The following is a 24,241-nucleotide window of genomic DNA, read 5'->3' as shown; positions in this document are numbered from 1 at the left end:
TTTCTGCAATCTCCTCCAGTCCCACAGCCCTCTGAGATTCTAATTCCTCACAGAGCACCCCTGATTTTTATATTGCCATCTTTCTACTCACTTTCCATCTTTAAGACACTCAATGAAACCTCTCTGTCCAAGCTTTTGGTCATCTGACCTTATATCTCCTTATGTAACTCGGTGCCATACTTTGTTTTCTCAAGATCCTATGAATCACCTGGGGATATTTTCTTACTTTAAAGTTCCTATACAAATATAAGTTATTGATTTCATCACTGAAACGCTGCATTAATTTTGATTAAAACCATTCTGCAAGCATCTTAAGACAAGGTGAGTTCAAAAGCAGCACACACTTCCTTGAAAACATTTTATTAAAACTATTAGATTGCATCGAGAACGGGTGGGGAAAGCAAGTTTATATTATTAATCTCATTATGTACATACAATTTACATATGTAAACCCTTTAAAACATGTCAGCAAACAAAAATAATGTAATCAGAATCAGTAAATTGGGTCCTTGTATTAGCTGTCTCTAATCGTCTCTGGAATAGACCACTGAAAGCATCAACTAGGAGACAAACTTAAAAAAAAGTTCTAAAGTATAAAATGCAAATATACCTTTTATAGTAACTGTACTGCCACACCCCTACCCAATTATATACACTGTAGTAAAATGTCATTTCATTCCATATAAGGAAACCAACTATGTACATCGTGCATTTCCCCCTTATTATTTTGTAGAGAAAATCATTGTTATTTCACAACATATACATTCATGTTACACAATGTGTTTCAATGCAAGCTGTTTTAACACAAATTCATTTGTTAGAACAGGTGTTAACAGAACTTAAATTTTCTGGACACATCACTAAAGCAAAACATGTAGATTTCAACCCCACAGAATCCCGCTCCCTACTGGACGACATGTGGAATAGGTCACTGCTGCATCTAAAGCAGTTACGGACGTTTTAAACTCCCCACTACAGGAGTAACTCATGTTGACATAGGGCTATGGTCCTCCACACACACGCCAGAGGAAGGGGAAAGCTCGGCATTCTACTCATTGACTGCCGTACCTTAGATTAGCTAGCTCAGCACAGAACAGAGACTTTGGACTTCCCTGGTCTCTGATGGTCACACAGAATTACCCACTGAGGAAATGGGGAGTTGCATGGAGAAATACTTTATCACAAAACCAACTGAAAACAGACTCTTCAATTCCAAAGAACTTGAATTTCACTGAAGCTGATTCCCAACTGTGTTCCCACCCCACCCCAATACAAACACACACCATTTTATCATTTCCAATCAAGTTAATCAGATGACAATCATTTGTCCGTGCAAGAAATACAATAGTGAAAGACTGATGAATGGCTCTTCATACATTTGTACTAATTACTGGCCCAATTAACATTGGAGCTCAAGGTTTAAAGCACATGGAGAAATGGGATAAATGAAGCTTTCACTGTTATCAGTGACCAAACAGCAAATTAATTTGATGCTTTTATTTCAGGATTACTATATGGGATTAATCTTTGTCATGTGTTTATTAAATCAAGCTTTATCGCAGTGCAATAAAATCCTCAGACAATTTACAACATAATTTACAGTAGTGATAAGGGACATGCAATTGATTCATCAATGAAAAGGGACCTTATTCCAATTAACCCATCTTCACTTAACAGTCTGTTTTATTTTAGTTAAGTTAAATCAGATAACGTTGAAACATTTATCAAGGGATCTTCAAAGTACAATTTTATGAAGTTTGAAACCTGAGAACCTAGGGTTGCTTCAGTTGTTTATTTACAATACAAATGCTTGTGTCTGGAAGTGTAATTTATATACAATTCATGACTAAGGAAAACTCCTACAGTGAGTTATCTATGAACCAATCTTCATAACAGCTACAACTTGTATTTGTAACTGTGATTTGTATTGGATATGCTTCAGTAATCAGGCGGATGGGATAGTGCACAGATACCTAAGCACACTGCAGTTCCCTTATTGAACGAAGGTGGTTCCAGGCTGGGCGACAAAGCAAAATTAGTTTGCACTGAACAGGTGCAAAACAGCTACAGCATAATGTACAAGAACAGAAGAATCCCAGTCCAGCACTGGCTTGGTAATTCATCACTAACCAACGCATGGGCTGTGCCAAGGCAGCTTTTAAGTATAAACCCTGGGAAATCTCACTGCCTCCACCTCATCTCAATACAACCTCTGCAGCACTATGGAGAAAACTGTTGATAGGGAACTTGCAGCATGTTGAGACAATAGTCTTTCACTTCTGGACCTGGACTTAACTCCAGCCCAGACTGATGAGGCTCCTCTTTATTATGGCTCTTAAGTGACACGAATTTGTACAGTCTCGATCTGATTGTTAATCCAGCATTAACTGGCAATGACACTCAAAAAGCTGGGCAATGGAAAGGGTCACAGAGTAGAGGACTGCCTCTGTGGTTGAGGTGGTTTGGAGCTGAGCCATGGTACTGTGGCAGAGTAGAGAGAGATTGACACTACACCTAACTGTGCTATACCTCAATACTAATACTGGGTACCTGAAGTGGGAAGAGTTCCATTTCCTAACATTAACATCCCTTAGCTTGTCAAGCAAAATATGGGGGTTAAAAAAACAGCTGACACTGTGGTTTACACAATACTAACGCAAAGAATAAAAGGGGAGCCACTCTAAACTGTGCTCCAGTACAAGACACTTCAATACTCCCTTTAATATCACATCAACGTTCATTTACTTAACTTTTGCAACCATCACCATTTTTGTACCAATTTCAATCACGGTTCTTCAGTTTAATGTACAATCCCATACCGAGTAAAGAAAATATACAAATACACATACATGGGCAAAAAAAAAAATCCCTCTGGCTTTTGTGAAATGATCAACCACTTCAGGTAATTCCAGCCTCTTTAGTGATGAAGCACGTGTCTTTGGTAGGCTAGTCAGACATTTCAGAACTGACAATAGGTCAGGTCACTTTTTACCTGAAATTGCAAACAGGTGGGCTCTCAGTTTAAGACCAGACTGTAGCTTTGAGGTGATGAACAGGTAAATGGTGTTATGTCAAATTCTTCCATCAAACAGCCATTGCTTTTGGGCAGTGGTGTTCTGCAGTGGCTACATATTAGAGTAAGTATTCTTTGAAACTCCCTTCAGCCAAGAATTTCATTCCAAATACCTTCCAACTCGCTCAGTGCTTTTCCCTAGACTAGTTGATGTCCAGTTTTAAGTTGTCAGACATGTCCCCGTTTTTTCTCCCGACTGTGTGACAGTGATTCTAATTTGGAGCAGACAATAACAGGTTTATCTGCAAAAGGAAAAGATAAAGTTAGGGCCATTTTTAAAGAACATGGACAAAAGGAATCTGCAAGTTTCTGCCCTGTTCCTGGTTCAAACTACATGGAGGAAACGGGTTCAACAATTTATACAACTTGAATTTTAAGAGAATTGCATTTCCAACCCCAAGTAAGCTCTCCAGATTTGGCCTTCTCCTCTTTAGGTCACTGCTGTAACACACTGAATGGGAAAAAAGTCAGCAACATTCTGGAGATCACATCCCTTTTAATGAAGCAGTCATGAGCTTTTAAGTCAAGATATAGATTCCTTATACACATAAGGAAAGTGAGTCGTTAGAATGGTTTTACAAGTCAAGAACTGGCCTCTTTGGCGTTAAAATTCACTGGAGCAATACAGCTTTAAATCAAATGCAAGATCCCCAATCCAATTAGTTTCGTGAAGGGGTGAGCGTAGCTCAATACAGCCCCCTTTCATGTTAATTGAATAGACAAATGTACCATTGGAGCACAAACACCAGCACAAATCTTTTGGGCCAAATCCCCTTTTTCTGCACTGTACATTCTATGTAATTATATATGCTTCAAAACACACTTTAGAAACAAATGAACTATATCAACTCCTCATGCAAGATGACAGATTTTATCCCAAGTCAACTCCTCTTTAGTGCAGGGGATGGGGAGAGTTAACACAAGGCTGTTTGGTTTCTTTAGGAGGTAGCTCCTGTATCTGATCTGCATTGAAATGTTTCCCTGTAACGATCCACCAGAATCCAAGTTCAGCCTGCTTCATAGGTGCTGCCAGCATCACAAGGGGTGGTGTGTAGTTTGTGGAGGGTTAAATTAGAAATGATGACTAGGGACAAAACTCAACCACTTTATTAGCAATTTAACCTTTCAGAGCTACATCTGGATAAATATTAACAATAATGTAAATATGTTTCAACACTGTCAGCAAAGGACTTTAAAGCTACCGGTAATTATTAGTAGCCACAAAATACACTGTACATTACAAGGTATTAACTTTGCCATCTTTACAAAACAGAGATTAGCTGTGAGCAACGCCACTGGAGATTAGTTGGTACAATTCCCATGGAAAAAAAATTGCTCCGTAACAAATTAGAACATATTTACAGAGCATTGGCCCAGGGAGTTCTGGACTGATTTGACAATACTGGCACAGTCCTCCAACTGAACAAGTTTACAGTTGACACAACTAAATCATGTATTCAGTCTGTATGCCCATGAGCATAGTAAGGGGTTTAGAAAGGGGTTAATGAGTCATGATGCCAGGGAAAGCCATTGAGTTTATCCTAGGAAATGCCACACAAGCCTGCTTATCCTTCATATTGTACCTAGTTGGCGCTTACCTGGTCCATGGAGGGGCAAGCTATAATCTGCAAGTCCTCACCACTGAAATCCTCCTGCAATACTCCATGCAGCTTCTGGAATGTCTGTTGGATGTTACTCTAAAGGGAGAAAGATATACTTTCTAAGAATAGAGACTATGAGGAGCATTCTCAGAAAATCATTCGGTATCAGCCAGGGATGTCACTATCACTGTTAACTGGGACTCACCATATTAAGAAAAATACAGCAGCAGCACAAATATCTGGGTGTCATATTAAAGCAAGGCTCCGGTGAGCTGTTTGACAGCTTGCACTTCATTTTAAACTGTGCATTGCGTTACAGCACTAACTACACCAGGGATGACACAATGGAACAAGTATTGCATCCAAACACAACCTTCCCACATCCTAAAGAATAGGAACTGAGGGGAACCCATTCTAGAGCATGGTCAAAATGTAGTAAAATCTTCAAAGAAACTCTTCAGGATAACTACCTGCCATTATCTTAACTCTGAATATTTGGGTAAACAATGGATTGTAGATAATTTGAAGATAGACACCTTGCTACAAGATGGAGGTGGTTCCAAGTCTGGGCATTAAAATTTGGTTAGTGTTTGTGTAACTTCAGTTCCTGAGGTAGTGGGAATCTGTAACAACTTGAATTTTACTAGTGTTGCCTGAAAATTAATAACTGTAATATTGCTGTAAAGTTATAATTCAATTTTCTTCTCTCAATGGTGACCAGTGAACAAAGGTGAGTCTGTACCTACAACCATTTTTTGACATTGTCAGTAGATTGCTCCCTTGTAATACCTTAAAGTTTAAGTGTTGCTTTATTTCATTCTCATGGTGGGAGGCTTAGCTAAAGGTGATACTGAGAAATCTTGTGAGAGCACTTTGATTGACAACTTGCTGGACTGAACCTGCCTTCATAAAAGTTGGTATTGATAGCATGCCTTTAACAGTCAAATGCCCCAAGGCATAACAGACAAAATCTGACATTAAATCACATAAAATAACTGTAACAAGGGCAATTAACCCCTCCCCCCCCCACCAACCTCCCTCCCACCCAATCAGAGTCTGGGCAAAGCAGTGTTTCAAGCTGTATCACCCAACTTAAAATCAGTTTACATCAGGTGAGAGATGATGAGCTGGAGGAGACAGAGTGTATAACCAGCTCAAGATTTTTATAATTTTTAAGATCTTAACGAGATCATGTTATTCAATGGAAGGTCGTTAAGCTAAGTACTTAACTGCTTTCATCATTACACTTGGGTCACTGGCAGTCAAATACAGGTGACTTTTATTTAGCACACTTTGCCTCTGCCTAATCCACAGGCACTGAAGACAACTGCCAGCTGATCCCTCCGCCCTGAGATCAGCTGACTGAACAGATCACGGACTATAGATCAGTTGATTTTGTTTGCACTTGACAGGTTATGAGTGAAGTGCAGGTTATGAGTGAAGTGCTCTTTTCAGATCCAATTGGTTATAAACGCAGACACAATATGTTACATATGATAAATTACCAAAGATAAATCTGCCTTAAAGCACTGGCACATAGGCTCATCTTAACTGAAGTCTTGGGTTCAGTGTACATAACATTACAAGAAAGATCATGACTTACCCGCACGGGTTTAAACAGGATGAATTCCGTATCCTTGTTGGACAAATACAGGGTCAGACTTCTCAAGGTCATGGGCAATTGAACTTTAATTGTTTTATACGTGGAAGCCACAACATCATTGATTTTTGCTGAAAATTTAGAGAGAAAAATCAGTTTTAATATCTCCACTGTGAATACAAACCTTGCATAAGTGTTTGTAGTGAGGCAACCAACCTACAAACCTTCTTCAGATTGGCTTATACTCATTTACCATTTACAAAGATGCAATATGCCCACCTACATTGCACCAAACCCCAATCTGACTCCTATTTATGCAGCATTGGTAAACCTTAGCTCAGTGAGGTGCAGTTGCATCTCTTCAAGCCGCATTTCCAGGACTTGCACATATAACTTATGATGATACAGCAGTGCAGTAACAAGAGTAGGCTGTTTTGTCAGCAGCCCCATCTTTCAGATCCTGTTCAAAGTGGAATTCTCCCCGCCATCCTGGTGTCCTGCCCAATACTCTTCTCTCTGATGGAAACAGATTAACTGATCATTTCCTATATTTGCTGATGGAGAGACATTGCTGAGTAAAAATTGACTGTTGTGTTTACCTACATAAACAGAGTGACTGAACTTCTGGAGTATATCATTGGGAAACACTTTGGGATATCCTGAGGACTTGATAGGGCACTTTCAGAATGCAAGTTCTTTCCTTCTGTCATAGTCAACGGTGTGATTAGATTGAACTAGCAGATTACAGTCGCCAGTAAATATGGGTAGGAGCAAGGAAGAAAAATGTAAATGCTTTTCCCTCCTCAGACTGGAGGTAGAATCCCAGTTCTTAACTGTGCAACTTGCAATCTTATCAAGTTCCCTTCTGAGGAGGGAAATCACCTCCCAGAACACCATCTCACTATGGGAAAAGTTTGTCTTATCAAAGTATTGTAATATTTGTTAAAAAATATCATTTAAAAAAAAGCCTCAACCAGAAATAAAACTACAAAGTTAAAATAGAACTGAAGTGAAACATATCTCAAACAGAATAGAATCACACATACCTGGTTGTGCCCACGGCTGCTGTGCTAGACTATATTTTGGCCCTCCCTGGTGACCCATGGTTTTTAATGTCGATACCTATAAAGCAGGAATTTAGTGTCATTACTGAAGATCACAGGAGGATGGTACAAAATTACAGACAGATCTGAATAAATTACTATCCCCATTTTGTTTCAAAATACTCCACAGACTTAATTGCATGAGTCAACAAGTTAAACTGTTTGCAAGAATTGGGTACCATAATCTGCATCATAGGACTAGTAATCCAGAGACCCAGGTTAACAACCTATAGAACGCAAGTTCAAACCTTACCATGACTGTTTGAGAACTTGGATTCAGTTACGAAAAAAACTTCTAGAAATAAAAAGCTGCAGTAAAAATGACAATGAAGCTATCAGATTGTTGTAAAAACCCAACTGATCTTTAAGGAAACCTGTTCTTGCATGGTTTGGCCTATGATATGACTGCAGTCTGACACTGTGGTTGATTCTTAATTGCCTGAGCCATTCAGTTATATTGAACTGCTATCGTAGGGCAACTAAGGATAGATAATAAATGTCTGGTTTGCCCATGTCCTAAAAATGAATAACAGCAATTACACAACGTGCCCCAAATTCTAATGTGTAAACTTATATTATTTTGAGCTAGAAGGATCAATACCCCGACACTGCATTGGCTTCACCCAACAGCTAGAAACAGTGCAAAGGAACTCTAATCAATCTAGTTACCAACCCCATTCAGATAGGCAACAAGTGGGTCACAATCTTGTTCACTCCAATTGTGGCTGTACTGGTTTAACATGACATATGAGAATTAAATATCAGTGCAGCTACTCTCATGCAATTAACTGTAATCCAATATAGGAAAAGATAATTATACAGGCTTGGTACAATAGAAACAACTGTCTTTTTTGATGACCAAAGCCTTGACAGAGTATTAGGTATCCATCCCAGTTTTCCAACTGGTCAGCCCAATACTGGACCTTCAATTTAATTCCATAGGTGAAAGAATGAAGATCCCAGTCAGCAGTACCAGCACACACCACCCACCATTTCAAGCACCAGGTCACAATACAAAGCTGCAGCTTTCTTACTTTGGTCATAAACTCTTCCAGGTGTCCCACAAAGAGTTTGGTTTGGTGCTGAATGAACTTTTCGCAAGCAGACTTCAAATTACGGTCTACTTCCTTCTTCGAGTCTATATAATGTTCCTTGATCTCTGGAGACCCCTAAATGGAGATGAGAAAAATTATCCATTTTCCACAGCTATAGATAGCTAAAGCTGCTAATATTCAAATACTTACATCCATTTCAAGTCAAAATCTACAAGGAACCCAAGTTATATTGCTCGAACTGAGAATTGCAACCATCCAATGTGCGCTTGCCTGGTTTATTCATTACTGATACTGTCTATCATATTGTCTGAAGATACCCAACTGGGAGCTCTGACACACACTTTCCTCAGGGGGAAATTCAAGGCTGAGTTCGACAGATTTTTGATCTACTAGCGAGTCAAGGGTTATAGGGGGCAGGCAGGAAAGTGCAGTTAAGGCCATAATCAGATCAGCCATGATCTTATTGAACAGCAGAGCAAGCTCAGGATCAACAGGCCTATTCCTGCTCCCATTTCTTATGTTACGTTCCTGGTTCACAGGCTGAAGTGTATTACACAACTATACACTCTGCGCTCCCCACTTTCACCAGCAGTTCCCAAGAACATGGAGCATACTTTGAGCCGTACCTCAAGCAGGAATTCAAGGATGGAATTGTTGCTGCTCAGCCTGAATAGCCTGGGGACAGATCTAGGGTTTAGCATTTTAAATGCTGCTTCTGTAAGAAAAAATATTCACATGTCAAACATCACATTAGCTAAAGCAATTGAGCGCCAAACAGAACAATTTAAACACACTGAACTTGGTCTCGAAGAGAATGCATTATATCTAAATGGCCAGAAGTGAATGCATCTATTTATAATATATTGCTTCCATACTCCCAACAGAGGCCCCTGCCAGTAAAGAGCATATAGTCTTGCTCCACTTCATTCGTTCAGGCCTTGGCACCCAACTAGATTTAGAATCAGTGCAAAGCTGAAAAACAGTTTTCAGTTGGAAATGTGCCCTAAAAAAATATCAACACAAGAACAAGGAATGCATCATGAATGTAAGCCATTTTGAAACATGTGTAATGCTCCAAAGACAAGTCAATCATATGACCTGATCCTTGGCCATCATACAGACCTGCCTACCTAGAACTCAACAGCTATAAAGCTGCAAAGGATTATCTGCGCCCTTCTTAAAAACAAGTTCGTAAGGTAAAAAACAAAAAAAAACCCACGAGTCTGATCATTTACCAAGTTCAAAAAATATCCTCTCTCTATTTAAACCCACTTCCCCATATCTGTACTTAGACTCCACACTAGTGTCACTCCGTCTCCTGCTCAAATGACTAATAGGCAATTGGCCCTGAATGTTTCCAAACATTAAATCTACCCTTAAAATTTAATAAGAGGTAGACTTATCTCACTAAACACATCTCATCTCTCTCTCTCCCTTCCAGAGTTCTGTGAGTTCATGGTGATCCATCAATAAGAAAATCAAGTCAACACAACAAGAAAATCAAGTCTTAAGCAATTAAGACTTGAGTTGAAACTTGCCCCTTCTGTATCAGCCTTCACTTAATGGATAGAACTCTGGAAGGTTATGAGTTCAAGGCCCACTCCAGCAACTTGAGCACAGAATCTTCACTGACACTTCAATGCAGTACCAAAGGAATTCTGCACTGTTGGAGGTGCCTTTTCTGATACAACATTAAACTGAGGCCCTGTCTGATCTTGCAGTTGGACGTAAAAGTTCCCATGTCACTATTCAAAGAGGGGAAGGGGAGTTTCCCCCCATGTCCTATCCAACATTCATCCCTCAATCAACACCTAAAACAGATTATCTGGATACTTATCACATTGTTGCCTGGTTGTCATGTTTTCCTACATGACAAAATTGCAGTTCAAAAGTATGTCATAAGCTGTAAAGTGCTTTGGGATCTCCTGAGGTCTTGTTACAGAAATGCAATGGTTGGAGCCAACCAGGCATAGCAAAAAACAATCTTTTAAACCTCGCATAATGATTTCTGCCAGAGAACAGCAGCCACAGTTGTTAGTAACCTCTTACAGATAAGAAAGCATTTCTTCTTGTTTAAAATTGAAAAGGCATTAAACTGGCTCCAGCAACCTGGAACTATCAGCAGTTTCTCATCTTCAAGGCAAAGAATTTAAAATGTCAACTCCATGAACCCACAAATTTTAATAATTCTGTCAGAAGTACCAAAAGATAACAAGCAGCACAGAATAATTTCTTGATCTCTGCTTACCGTATTCATTATTTCTCAATCTTGCTGTATAAAACATGTTCTCAACGTTCTGTCAACTTTTAATTACTGGGTATTTACTCACTCTCCATACTTATGGACCTGAAGGACAGATATTGTCCAGGGATTAACTTCTTCTAAACAAGCTCAAATGTTTTTTTTTAAAACTGAAGTCAGAATGAAGGGCTAAGACCCACAGTGATGGAGAGTAAAGACAAGATCCCTAAGATTGGGGGCCCCTGAAGGGATGATTCCAATGGGAAACTATTTGTCAAAGGGGACTGGGTGATTAACACGGCGTAATTGTATTTTCGATGGAGCAAGAGGAGGAGAGAATGGATCATGGTGGTATTGATAAAATAGAGGAAGGCAAGAAAGATCCAGAGAAGGGGGACAGGTAAGAGAAAGAACAGATGATGACTTTGAAACAGAGAAGTGAAAACAGGATTATATAAACAAGGTTTTTATTTCTTGCAACCTGTCCAGAAGTGTAAAACGCTGTTAGAATAACCCAGCTTTACAGGCAGTGCTGGACAGATTTGAGTTTTTTTACAAAGGTAAGAGCTGCTGAGGAGAAGAAGTGTTTTGGTAGAAGGAAGGACTGAAGGCTTGTAAAGACAGATCCAGCATTGATAAGAGTGTGAATACACCAAGTTGGATTAACAGTTCAGCTGTTTTAAAGGTGACAGCCATCGGCAAGGTATGAAGAAAATGCCTAGGATTAAAATCAGTAAGATTTTCACAGCCCCGTCAAAAGAAATGGAGATCAAGTCAAGGAGATCAAGATCAAGTGAGTCAGTTGTTGCAAGGGGAACAGGAGCTGTGCGCGATGAACCTTTGTAGTTCTGAAGAATTCTGAATCATCATCAGAACAGTGAACACGGCTTCAGCTGGGAGCTCATGATAACAGGCATAGGAGTGAGTGGTTTCAGATCTTGGCACAGGCTTTTGTGACACCCACAGACACAGCAGATGATTCACTAAACTGGTCAAGTGCAGGGTTCCAGAGGCACGTGGCAAGGACATCATCAGTAGGCACACAGCCACATTTTAAATCCCCAGCAACTGTGGAGCAGACAGGACCTTGTAGATTATAGCTAATTTGAGATCAACAGTAGTTTCTGTAACTCTAGTGAATACATGGTTTCTTGATGCAGAGGAGGCCTCTAAAGTTGAGCTCAGTATCCTGTGGAGAGTCAGCAGTAGTTTGGAGGGAACTTTGACAATTCAATCTGATTTAATCTATATTACCTCAATTAAATATTCTGGTCCCTTTCCAAAAGCTGGCAGCTTTATACTTTGAGACTGACGATGGCATAAGCATGGCCATTCAACAATGAAACATTCACAGTGAAGCTCTTAACTAAAAATCTTCTTTAAAAAGAGGTAGTTGTCTAGGCTTCAAACTTATTTACTGTGTGTTTTTCTAAATTGTGGGGTCATGGAGCTTTGATTACTTACCACCAGCTCATTGCCTCACATGTGCTGGCTGGCTCACAGTTTTGCCCATGTGGTAGCAACACATACAATGTGACAGCAAAGCCATGAATCAGCCAGCTAACAATACCAGAAGGACGTATTCCCCTTCGCCTATATCTCAACTAGAAACCACACAAGGTAAAACAAGGAGCTTATTAATGTTCAAGTGCAATGCAGAAAGTGGTTACTTGTTCTGGAAAGTACAACACAACATACAGTGTTATCCACTACAGGCTAACACGCTGTTAGTATAGAGCTGAGAGAAAACATATCATACACAAAACAGGGTTAATATCTTGCAAGGTCACAGCCGATAGCACAGTTTTGCTAGACATGCGATTGCAGGTTAGAAGATTATATGATTGCTTTCAAAAGCAGCTGTGTTTGTTCATAAAAATGCCAACCCCGGTAAAACCACTGCACACATAGTCAAGTCCAGTTTCACCATCAAGAAGGAGGGAACCATCATCCAAATGCCTGCCAAATGGCTCACTCAGGATTTCCCACACCTACCAGTCAATGCATAGATTGAACTGGCTTTAGGACTGCTTTACCAGTATTGCAAATCCTCCAAATCATAATATAAAGCTTGCCCAGAGCAAAATTGAACAAATTATCTAAGTTGCATATCTACTCCAGCTGCTGCTCACACAGGCATATGTCATTTACTCCAGACTTTGGGTGTATTTTAAGACAAAGTTATTGCACTATTAAGGCCTCCAAAATCCACCTCAATTGCTGTGCAGGTATCAGAGGATAGGGTGGACTAGGAAGGGTGCCGAGAGGCTGGGTGAATCTTATCACCTTTGTTTCTAAACGAGGGACAGGACCTTTTCTGGGTCCCAACCCTGCAGGTCTGCCTGCTTGTACCATCTTACCTGAGGCAGGCCATGCAGGTAGGAGGGCTGATCAGAGGGCCTGAGACTGTGGGCGCTGGCAGCCCCACTGGGACAAACCACTGGGACAGGTGGACGTTGCTGATGTAGGTGAGGGACTAGGAGAGGGCCTTAGATGGAGGAACCCATTGCAAGATTGCCTGCAGCCAAAGAAATGGTCTTCTGATCTCTGAGGCTTGGGGTGGGGGAGGGCAGCGATTAAAGGAGGCCTCCCTGGTCCTTAGCCCTGATGCTGGGGATGCGCCCTCCTAGCACCAGCAGGGCTTCAGTCTCAGCAGTGAGCCTGGCCACTGCTGCTGGTAAGATCTTGGCATCATGGCCGATTTGACCCTAAATAGGCACTTACTCATTTATAATTAGCTACCCACTAATACCGATCAGACCCTGCTTCTAGCAGAGGCAGGAACGCATCGTTTAAAAATTGTCCATCCTCCCACCTCCAAAGCCTTCTCCACCTGGCTGATTAAGATTCTAGCCAGTGAGAGCAAGACTCTTGTTTGGTTCAATGATGAATTCAAAGCTGGGGTTCTGCTGAGTTCTATCTAGTGACCCCTGTCGGTGCTCCATATACTGGAACACCGCAATGTTCTAACCAGTGACCCCTGCCTGTGCTCCATATACTGGAACACCGCAATGTTCTAACCAGTGACCCCTGCCTGTGCTCCATGCACTGGAACACCGCAATGTTCTAACCAGTAACCCCTGTCTGTGCTCCATGTACTGGAACACTGCAATGTTCTAACCAGTGACTCCTATCTGTGCTTCATGTACTGGAACACCACAATTTTCTAACCAGTGACCCCTGTCTGTGCTCCATGTACTGGAACACTGCAATGTTCTAAACAGTGACTCCTATCTGTGCTTCATGTATTGGAACACCGCAATGTTCTAACCAGTAACCCCTGTCTGTGCTCCATGTACTGGAACACCGCAATGTTCTAACCAGTGACCCTTGCCTATGCTCCATGCACTGGAAAACTGCAATGTTCTAACCAGTGACTCCTATCTGTGCTTCATGTACTGGAACACCGCAATGTTCTAACCAGTAACCCCTGTCTGTGCTTCATGTACTGGAACACCGCAATGTTCTAACCAGTAACCCCTGTCTGTGCTCCATGTACTGGAACACCGCAATGTTTTAACCAGTGACCCTTGCCTATGCTCCATGCACTGGAACACCACAATGTTCTAACCAGTGACCCCTGTCTGTGCTCCATGTACTGGAACACTGCAATGTTCTAACCAGTGACTCCTATCTGTGCTTCATGTACCGGAACACTGCAATGTTCTAATCAGTAATCCCTGTCTGTGCTCCATGTACTGGAACACCGCAATGTTCTAACCAGTGACCCCTGCCTGTGCTCCATGCACTGGAACACTGCAATGTTCTAACCAGTGACTCCTGTCTGTGTTCCATGTACTGGAACACTGCAATGTTCTAACCAGTGACTCCTATCTGTGCTTCATATACTGGAACACCACAATTTTCTAACCAGTGATCCCTATCTGTGCTTCATGTACTGGAACACTGCAATGTTCTAACCAGTGATTCCTGTCTGTGTTCCATGCACTGGAACACCGCAATGTTCTAACCAGTGACTCCTGTCTGCGCTTCATGCACTGGAACACCACAATATTCTAACCAGTGAACCCTGCCTGTGCTCCATGCACTGGAACACCGTAACGTTCTAACCAGTGACCCCTGCCTGTGCTCCATGCACTGGAACACTGCAATGTTCTTTGCCAGTCTTGTATTTCACCTTGACACGAAGGAACAAAGCATCTCCCTCTGCATTACGTTGCTTTGTAAGACCCCACTGATGATAAACGAACTGCCACACCAGAGAATCCATCAGAATGAATGGGAGAGCCAAGCAAGCAGGGCCACAGAGTGCAAGAAATATAAGCGGTGTTAATATTTAACTTTTAAATGAATGGCTTTGTCACCCCCTAATGGCACATCTGTACCACAGCAACTTATGAGAAGTATTTGATGTGATGAACGTTCTCTCTCTAAATAACTCTGGTAGCAGGTGGTCAGCTATAAGTAACTCATGCTCTCAGATCAATATTTTGGAGTTGCAGGACTATTAGGAGCAGCTTGGAGCAATTACTGTAATGTACAACAACAGCAGGTATCATTTAGAGACTAACTTCTTCCTCTCATCTTAAAGCTTATTTTTAAGTTGAAGACCAGCCTCAGGCACCTGTCCATGTAACTCGAGAGTTAGTACATTTAGAAGGGAGTCATTCAACTCAATCAGGGCTACCCTAAGAGTGCATTAAAGACATATGGGGTAATACAGAGTAGCAGAAGTAGTTAGTAAAAGGTATGATTGGACCTAAAGCATGCAAATCATTGCAAATGAACATCAAATAAACCTGGAGCTGTGTTGAACAGTTAAAGATGGGTAGGATTGGGCCACCCAGCTCTACCAGCCAGCACCAAGCAGTACCTCTAGTCTTTTTAAGGTCCAGGGAAATCTCCTTAATGGCAAAGTCAGTGTGGAAAGGAGCAATCTGTTCCCGAAGGATCAAGAGATGCTTGATAAGGAAGAGCTGTCCATCCATCTGAGTCTGAAACAGAAATGCAGAGAAGGGATCAATGCTTTTTCACAAAACACTCTAGAAAAACTGACCAACCAATTTGTGCCTTTTCTGCATCTTGAGTAACAAAAGCAGATCTTACAATTGGGAGAAAAATCCGCTGGCTTTTATTGAAATATTATTCTTATTTGCCAGAGATTATCTGTCCTAAGACCTTAAAGTTGGGAAGAATCAGATCAATAGTTAAAGAAACACACAAACATCAGACAGACATTTAAACTAAAGCACAGCCCAAGTTGAATAATAAGCCAATGTGTTTTTATTCTGTATTTTGGAGTGGGGATATTCAGAGAGATGCAAATGAACATCTCCAGACATGGCATAAAGGACATGCATAATGATTTAGCATGGGCCTCTCCAGTGCATTTACAAATGAAACTGCAAATACAAAGTTCCCTCCACCTGTTTGGGGTTGGGCTGCTTCTGAGGATAGAAGATTTTATTTTTAATTAACTTATTTCACCTTCACAATGTAGAAAAAGTTCAATAAAATGGTTTAAATCTAGACTGACACTCCCAGGGCAGTAATAGGGAGTGCTGCACTGTCTTTCGGGTGAGATATAAATTGCCTGATTGCCCCCTTGGTTCAACGCAAACGATCTCATGGTAGTATTTTGAAGAGCAGGGAAGTTCTGCTTGGTATCCTGGTAATATTTATTCTTCAACTAAAAGCACAAAAACAGATGATCTGATCCCTACCACACTGTTGCTTGTGGGAGCTTGCTGTGTGCAAATTGACTTTGTTTCCCACTTTACAACAGCGACTCCACTTGAAAAGCACTTTATTGGTTCTAAAATACTTTTGAGACATCCTGAAGTCATGATAGGTGCTATTATAAAAGCAAGTCCCTTTTTTTTAAAAAGAATGTTTTTCTGAAATTTATCGTTGATACATAAATTATTTTATATTAAAGAAAAATGACGATCCAGATCATGGCTAAAACAAAGAAAGATCAAGTATATCTTCACCTTCCCTCTCAACGGCCCAGTGTATTTGTTCAGAGTTAGCGAGTATCAGTTTGGATGGTAATAGTGAAACCATTAATTGGCCTCAAGATTGCCTGGGTGGGGAGGGAAGAGTCTGGCTGCTCCTGACCATTATGCACCTGCGCTGCTGGACCTGGCTCAGGTACACCCTTGTGGTCTAGCAGCTACAATAATGAACGCACAAGCAAGGCATGGTCTTCAGAAGAGATGGGGTGATGAGAAATTTTGACAAGAGAGAAGGGGTGGGGAGGAAGAGAAAAACAGAACCTAATACAGTAAACAATTCAGAGATTTTCACCAACCTTGTTTTTAATGATCGAATCAGCAGCCCCAAGCAACGAGTGGATACAAGCAGACAAGGCTTCCTGCGACAGGCCCTGAAACACTGCCCGCTGGGGAAACCACAGCAGTTATATCACACACAGTTCGCCTTCAGTACTAACACACACATTGTCAAGATCATTATGGAAAGTAGCCCTTTGCCTTTCAGAAATCAAACTGGGCTCCTAACATTTAAAAAAAAGTATGTTCCAAAAAAAAAGGCCTGACAACAGCCTCATCTTCAATTATTCATTCAATACAGCACAGAGAGATTTGTGGGGATGGTCAATTTTAGATGTAAAATATTGAGATGCGGTGTTATTTTGAAATTTGGCCCTAGCCACTATCACCATTTTGAAGCGCATTACTCTTAAGTCTGGATGCTGAAATACAATGTTTCAGCTCTCCAAATACTTCCCACCCATGCCAGACCCTAGAATGCAGCTGAGCCTCTCTCAGTGACGGTTACATCTCCACAATCTAAAGGGAGCATAAGATGCTACACACAGGCCCAGAATATGCCCCACCCTACTTATTTTTCAGACGCTTGGATGCAAACTGCACATATCAAATATAATCAGGGGTTAGAGAACAAATCTCCCAATTTGTAGTTTCTCCAAATGGTTTATAAGAGATAGTATTGTCTAGCACACAAAGGGTATACAAAGTTACTGGGATAATCATATCCTGTGCTAAAATCTAACTGCAAGCCAGCAGCTTTTCAATTATAGAAAGGTGCTGCACGGGTTCCCAATGCAACATCCCGGAATTGGGAAAGATGCTGCTTGCAACCGGTAACCATATACTAGGGCTAAGCAAGCTGCCTCAGCACACTGGCAATAGATGACTGGAAGGGCCAATTGCAATGGCAGAAGCTCTGTAATCTGAGATGGCCTGAGTTCCTTCGTTCCACCACTGGTGGCTGTGCCTTCAGTTGCCTAGGCCCTACGCTCTGGAATTCCATCCTTAAACCTCTCTGCCACCTTTCCTCCTTTCAGATGCTCCTTCAAACTTACTTCCTTTTTAACAAAGCTTTTGGTCATCAAGTCTGATATCATTTTTATGTCAGTCAGTCAAAGATTTTGTTTGATAACATTCCTGTGAAGTGTCTTGGGGCATTTTACTATGTTAAAGGCGCTATATAAATGCAAGTTGTTGTAAGAATGGTGGAGGGACTAGAACAAATGCTAGGGGTAGCATGCGGTTTTTAAATGGAGGTTCCAGGCTCGGATTAAAAAATCTGAGCATCTCTCTAGGGATTATTTCTGGACTGCAGGCAGGGATGGTGAACTTACTGTTCTAACATTGGATACTGGTGGGAAACTTTCAGGAGGATAGAGAACAAGTTCAGGTTACATATTACACAGAAGTGACAGAACAGAACAGAAACAGGTCACTCAGCTTAACTGGTGTTTATGCTCTACATGAGCTTCTTCACACCCTTTCAGCACAACCATCTATGGTACATATGCCAGGTGGTTCAGCAGAGAGTAAGAGCTCACTGTTGAGAGAACTGGAGTACACATTGCACAGAGCGCTAATTCAATATTAGACCTTCAAATCAGTTGGATAACAAGTAAAAACATCCTCCCTCATCTCCCAATATACATTCTTATTAAAAAATGAGAGCTGGTTGAAATTAGCAAATATATGAGGTGGAGGGTGAAGAAAGAGAGAAGAATTTGTTCAGGCAATAGCAGTAACAAACACAGCTTTTATTCCGAAACTTACGTCTATGCATCTGTAAAGCTTTGAGAGACAAACTAGAGTTCTGCGCACTGTTGGGTACCACATGCCATGCAAATCTGCTGGGGAAATTGTTGATTGCGGTCGAGGATTCAGAACTTCTGAGTTACCTGTATGGAGATAAATGACTTTAATAAACTGAACCAAACACCATAATAAAACTGAACAGAATGTAACACCAAGGAGGAAATTAAGACACTTTGGAATTCTCTTCCTCAAAATGTGGTTGAGACAGAGTCTTTGGATATCTTCAAGGCAGAGGGAGATAAGCATGGGGTGAAGGTTATCGGGGGTAGGCAGGTTTGTGAAGTTGAGGTTAAAATTAGATCAGCCATGACCTTATCGAATGACAAAGCAGACTCAAGCGGCCGAATGGCCTACCACTGCTCCTAATTTGTATGATCATTCCCATCCAGCAGAAACTAGTGATGTCAGTCAAAATGCTCCGAGTTGCTTACCCTCCATGGAGTGGCCAAGATCCTGTCATCTCATGAGCAGTTGGCAAGGATACTCACCCAAAGCCAACTGAGTCCTTCTTTAAATATGCATGCGGGTCCCAATGGCGTCATCAGGACCAGACTGCAATTTTAAGTCAGGATAGAGCTGAGGGAGTTGCAGCGACTTTCCTGTCAAGCCAATTCAGAAAAGGATCAGCCACATAAGAGGTGAACAATACAAAGTGGTTTTCTTTTCTTTGTGGGCCCAAAAGGAGAAGACGTATTCCCCCGGATTCAACAGTGAATGCTTCAACCTTCCCTGTTCCAGATTCCCCTCCCATCCTGAACACAAAACCTCACAAAATACTCCAGGATCCCTCCCTATCCTACCATTTAACTAGCATCAGTAATTGGCTTCCGAGCCACTCGATTGGCCACTACTTTGAGCCGATTTCCCTCCCATTTCAAGTGGGAGGTGGACCTATGACAGGTTAATGAGGCCTAGGAATTGAAATAGCCCAGGCCTGATTTCTGTAGCAGCAGAAGAGTTTCAAGCTCACTTCACCATCCACCCACCCAAAAGCCACTCAGTTAAAACCAGGGCTGGTAACACATGGATAAACAGATCTAAGCAACAGACTACATCACTGAGCAGAAAAGAACTTGGATTTATACAGTGTTTCTTTCATGGCCTCAGGATGTCCCAAAGTATTTTAAAGCCAATGAAGTACTTTTGAAGTGTAGGACTTTGAAATGTTACAAGGTAGGAAACATGGCAGCCAATTTGCACACAGCAAACTCCCCAAACATAATTGTGATAAATGACTAGATCATCAGGTTAACAGATATTGGATAAGGAATAAATGTTGGCCAGGGCACCAGGGAGAATTATCCTACTCTTCCTCAAAAGTGTCAGGGAATCTTGTCGTCCACCTGAAGTAGTCAGTGGGGGACTTAGTTTATTGTCTCATCTGAAAGACAGCTCCTCAGACAGTGCAGAGTTCCCTCAATGCTGCACGAGCCAGTCACTAAACACCATAACGAAACATGAATTGATCAAGCAGTCAGCAAGGATTGGTGAAAGGTAAATAATGTTAGACTAACTAATTAAAATTTTTGAAGATGTCAATAAAGGCATTTCATAAGCTTCTGCAGAATACATTATTAGCAAAAATGAAAATACAAGGTAACCTTGTGGGATGGATTGCTAATTAGTTGAAAGGTAGGAGATGGAGAGTACAGCATCAGGGAATGTTTTCTGATTGATGAGACATGACATGAGTAGATGGAAGCAGAAGTTACAAAGGGGACACAAACAGACTAAGTGGGGAGGCTAGATGGAGTTCAGTGCTAAGAAGTGTAAGGTCGTCCACTTTGGATCTGAAAATGACAAATCTGAATATGTTCTTAAAGCCTAGCACGAGTGTTGCAGACACACCATGGTCTACAGCTTCATTCACATTGCAATACCACTGCATTCTTCAGTATTAAGTGCTGCATTTTCAAAATCACATGGACTCTAAGTAAGTTATGCTTCCGTCTTTAGAACTACAGCAGCAAAAGTAGCAACTTTTAAAGTGGTGTCACTTTAATTATCAGTTGTAAGCCCCTTCTGGGATGTAGAAGTACAGCACAGTACCTGATTTGATGACATTTTTAGAATCAGGATCTGCTAGTTGAACCTCTGCAAAAGAAGAATCCACCGCAGACAACTTTTTTTGCTCATCCTTCAAGCTCTGTGCAATTTGCTGCAGAACAGATAACAATTGCAAACATAGTATCATCGTACACCATTTTTAATCAAAAGGACCGAAGATCATATTCCTCCACTGTGAAAACTGCATTAACAACAATTTAGTCACACCCCTATAATTCATCTTCTTAGGGTTAAATTATCTCTAATCTCCTCCAGCCCGACAACCTCCTCCCAAAATCTCTGTGCTCTTCCGATACTGGCCTCATGCGCATTCCCCCATTTTAATCAATCCACCATTAGTGGTCATGGCTTCAGTTGCCAAGATGCGAAGCTCTAAAATGCCCTCAATAAAACTCTTCACTTCTCTCTCATTTAAAATGCTTTTAAAATTTACCTTGGATTAAGCTTTTGATCATTCTTCCTATTATTTCATGCAGCTCATTGTCAAATTTTGTTGGATAATGCTGAAGCAGCATGCGATGTTTTATTATGTTAAAGATGCTATATAAATGCACGTTGTTGGTATGTAAAGTGCATTGATATGGTGATTTAGTTACACCCCTTCAATTCATTACCATGGGTTAAATTATCAGAACATACTGTACACACTAGCCCTGTATATCCCTTGAGTACAGAATCTAATTGAGGTATTTAAGATGATTGAAGAATTTGATCGGGTAGATAAAGAGAAACAATTTCCTCTGGTGGAGAATACAGAGCAAGAGAACACAACCTTAAAATTAGAGCTCAGTCATTCCAAGGTGATGTCCAAAAACAGTTCTTCACACAAACGGTAGTGGAAATCTGAAACTCCCTTCCCACAAAATCTATTGAAGCTAGATCAATTGAAAATTTCAAAATTAAGACGAACATAATTTTGTTGGGCAAGAGTATTAAAGGTTACAAAGTTAAGGCGGGTATATGGAGTTATGATACAGGTCAGCCATGATCTAACCAAGTGGCAGTGTAGGCTGAAGGGAGTGAATGGCCTACTCCGGTTCCTATGTTCTTGTAAGGTGTTCCAGGCTTTTTCTATCCTACATCTGCACTTATTTCATTTAATCTAACAACCATATTAAACCTATAATCGTCAGCTAAACTAAGTGCAATTAAAGGGCTTCTGCAAGTAGTTCAGATTTATGGGGTCTTATGAAAGAAAACAACGTAAGAAGCCAGTCTATTCCCAAACACTACAAAAAGTATTAGAATTGCTTATAAAAGTGTTTACTTAGCTCAATTATCAGCACTCCTATCCTTGAGTCAGCATGCATTGAATCGAGCCCCAATATAGGCTTAAGAACATAATAAAGGCAGACAATTCAGTGCTGTGGTGAGGGAGTGCTGCGGGAGGGAGTGCTGCAATGTCAGTGGTACTGAAATTCTTCAGTCACCAAACCATGGACCCATGTGCCTGCTCACGTGAACATAAAAGATCCTATGTCAATATTTGAACGAGCAGGGAATTCTCCATGTCCTGGCCAATCCATTTCTTCGGCTAAGATTGCTAAAAACAGATAGTTCCATTGTTCATTTATTGGGGGTTTGTTGTGCAAAAATTACCTGCTGTGTTTGCCTGCATAACAAGTAACCACACTTCAAAAGAAATTCATCAGTTGTCACTGGGCCATCTTGAGGCACTATGACAAAATGGAAGTTCTTTCTTTTTATGTATCCCACATGAGGCACAATACCAAACAGGGCAAAATGCCCCAAGAGGAGAGAGGAATCAGGATAACATCTGGAAACACCTGTCAGGAGCCCAACTACTTGATTGCATCCAGACAGAGAAAACAGACAGCTTAGAAGACTAAGATTACAGTTTCTGCTAGAATCCAATGCATGCAGACTGCAAAGCATACAAAGTAAACTGTAAACCGTATGGTTTTGTAACTATATAAGATTTATCTACCTCCATCATTTCCAATTTATCAGGGTATGCCAGGTCCCCAGGTGCAGGTTTGTAGCCCACAATATCAGTCTGAATATAGATGTGTGTCCTATAGACTAGACGCTCTTGTACATCTTCCAGCATCTGCTTTGCCACTGCCGAAAAGGCACCCAGCTGCTCCACTGAAGAGGGGCAGAAACAGGGGTGTTATTATTTCAGAATGGACAACTGGATTAAAAAATATTCAGCCACTTTAAGCCAATCTTAGATTTGGAGCAGTAACACTAATCATTTACAGATATACTGCATGTATATATACAAAATATATATAAAATCAACTGCATTTTGTTTACATGGCTGTTAGTCATGGGTCTGGTCTCAAACACAGTAAGAGTTTCTAGAGATTCCCTGCTAGCTCAATACTCTACCTACCATTGTTCTGCACATGGTCCTCCAGCATCTCATTTTTCAGAATTCCACACAGCTCCGACAACGTCTCCAGGTGGTTGATGTGGATAATGAGAGGTCGAAACACATCGTACCACGAGAGGCACAGTTTCTCCAACAGCTCACTACAGAAGTAGAAAGGACAAGGGCCAGTGCTACAGATTCATTCACCAGTTTCTTTTAAAAACAAAACAGTGCAAAAATAAAAGCTCATGGTTTAGGAGGTAACATATTAGCATGAATAGAAGATTGGTTGGCTGGCAGAGAGTAAGCATAAATAGGTCTTTTTCTGATTGGCAGGATGTGACGAGTGGAGTCCCGCAGGGGTCTGTGCTGGGGCCTCAACTTTTTGCAATTTACATCAATGACTTAGATGAGGGGAATGAAGGCTTGGTAGCTAAATTTGCAAATGACACAAAGATAGGTAGGAAAGTATGTTGTGAAAAGGACCATAGGGAGGTTGCAGACAGATAGTTAGGTTGAGTGAGTGAATGAGGGAAAAAATCTGGCAGATGGAGTGTAGTGTTGGAAAACATGAAGTTGTTCATTTTGGCAGGAAGAATAAAAAAAAGCAGAGTATTACTTAAACGGAGAACGACTGCAGATTGGTGTTCTAGTGCATAAGTCACAAAAAAATTAGTATGTAGGTACACCAAGAAATAAAATAGGTTAATGGAATACTATCCTTTATTATGAGGGGCATTGAACATAAAAGTAAGGAAGTTTTCTGCTTCAGTTATACAGGGCATTGGCGAGACCACATCTCGAGTAGTGTGTGCAGTCTTGGTCTCCTTATTTAAAGAAAGATGCAAATGCATTGAAGGTGATTCAAAGGGTTTATTAGATTGATACGTGGAATGAGTGGGTTGCCTTATGAGCAAAGGTTAAACAGACTGGGCTTGTTTCCACTGGAGATTAGAAGAGGGGGGGTGACTTGATTGAAGTATATAAGATCCTGAATGGTATTGAGAAGGTGGAGATGGACTCTTCTTGTGAGTGAGTCCAGAACTTGAAGGCATTTTTATAAAATGGGGAGAAGATTCTTCTTTCAGAGGGTTGT

General features: G+C 41.0%; 1 protein-coding gene across 1 annotated transcript in view; it reads right to left on the bottom strand.

Moving 5' to 3' along the window:
* Positions 1–344: 344 nt before the first annotated feature.
* The window catches only part of cog3 (component of oligomeric golgi complex 3), a 69,011-nt gene continuing 45,114 nt past the window's right edge, over positions 345–24,241 (bottom strand). The window contains exons 12-23 of the mRNA XM_041210955.1: positions 23,167–23,306; positions 22,756–22,916; positions 20,790–20,898; positions 18,699–18,823; positions 16,949–17,038; positions 15,509–15,629; positions 9,059–9,147; positions 8,412–8,546; positions 7,321–7,396; positions 6,278–6,405; positions 4,672–4,770; positions 345–3,315 (exon numbers count right to left, since the gene is read on the bottom strand). Coding sequence (XP_041066889.1) covers positions 3,286–3,315; positions 4,672–4,770; positions 6,278–6,405; positions 7,321–7,396; positions 8,412–8,546; positions 9,059–9,147; positions 15,509–15,629; positions 16,949–17,038; positions 18,699–18,823; positions 20,790–20,898; positions 22,756–22,916; positions 23,167–23,306 — 1,303 coding nt within the window. The 3' untranslated portion in view covers positions 345–3,285. The remainder of the gene's footprint in view (positions 3,316–4,671; positions 4,771–6,277; positions 6,406–7,320; positions 7,397–8,411; positions 8,547–9,058; positions 9,148–15,508; positions 15,630–16,948; positions 17,039–18,698; positions 18,824–20,789; positions 20,899–22,755; positions 22,917–23,166; positions 23,307–24,241) is intronic.

Source organism: Carcharodon carcharias, chromosome 18, assembly GCF_017639515.1.
Source record: "Carcharodon carcharias isolate sCarCar2 chromosome 18, sCarCar2.pri, whole genome shotgun sequence".
NCBI lineage: Eukaryota > Metazoa > Chordata > Chondrichthyes > Lamniformes > Lamnidae > Carcharodon > Carcharodon carcharias.
The sequence above is the reverse complement of the archived record's forward strand: the minus strand, read 5'-3'. Positions and strand labels throughout refer to the sequence as shown.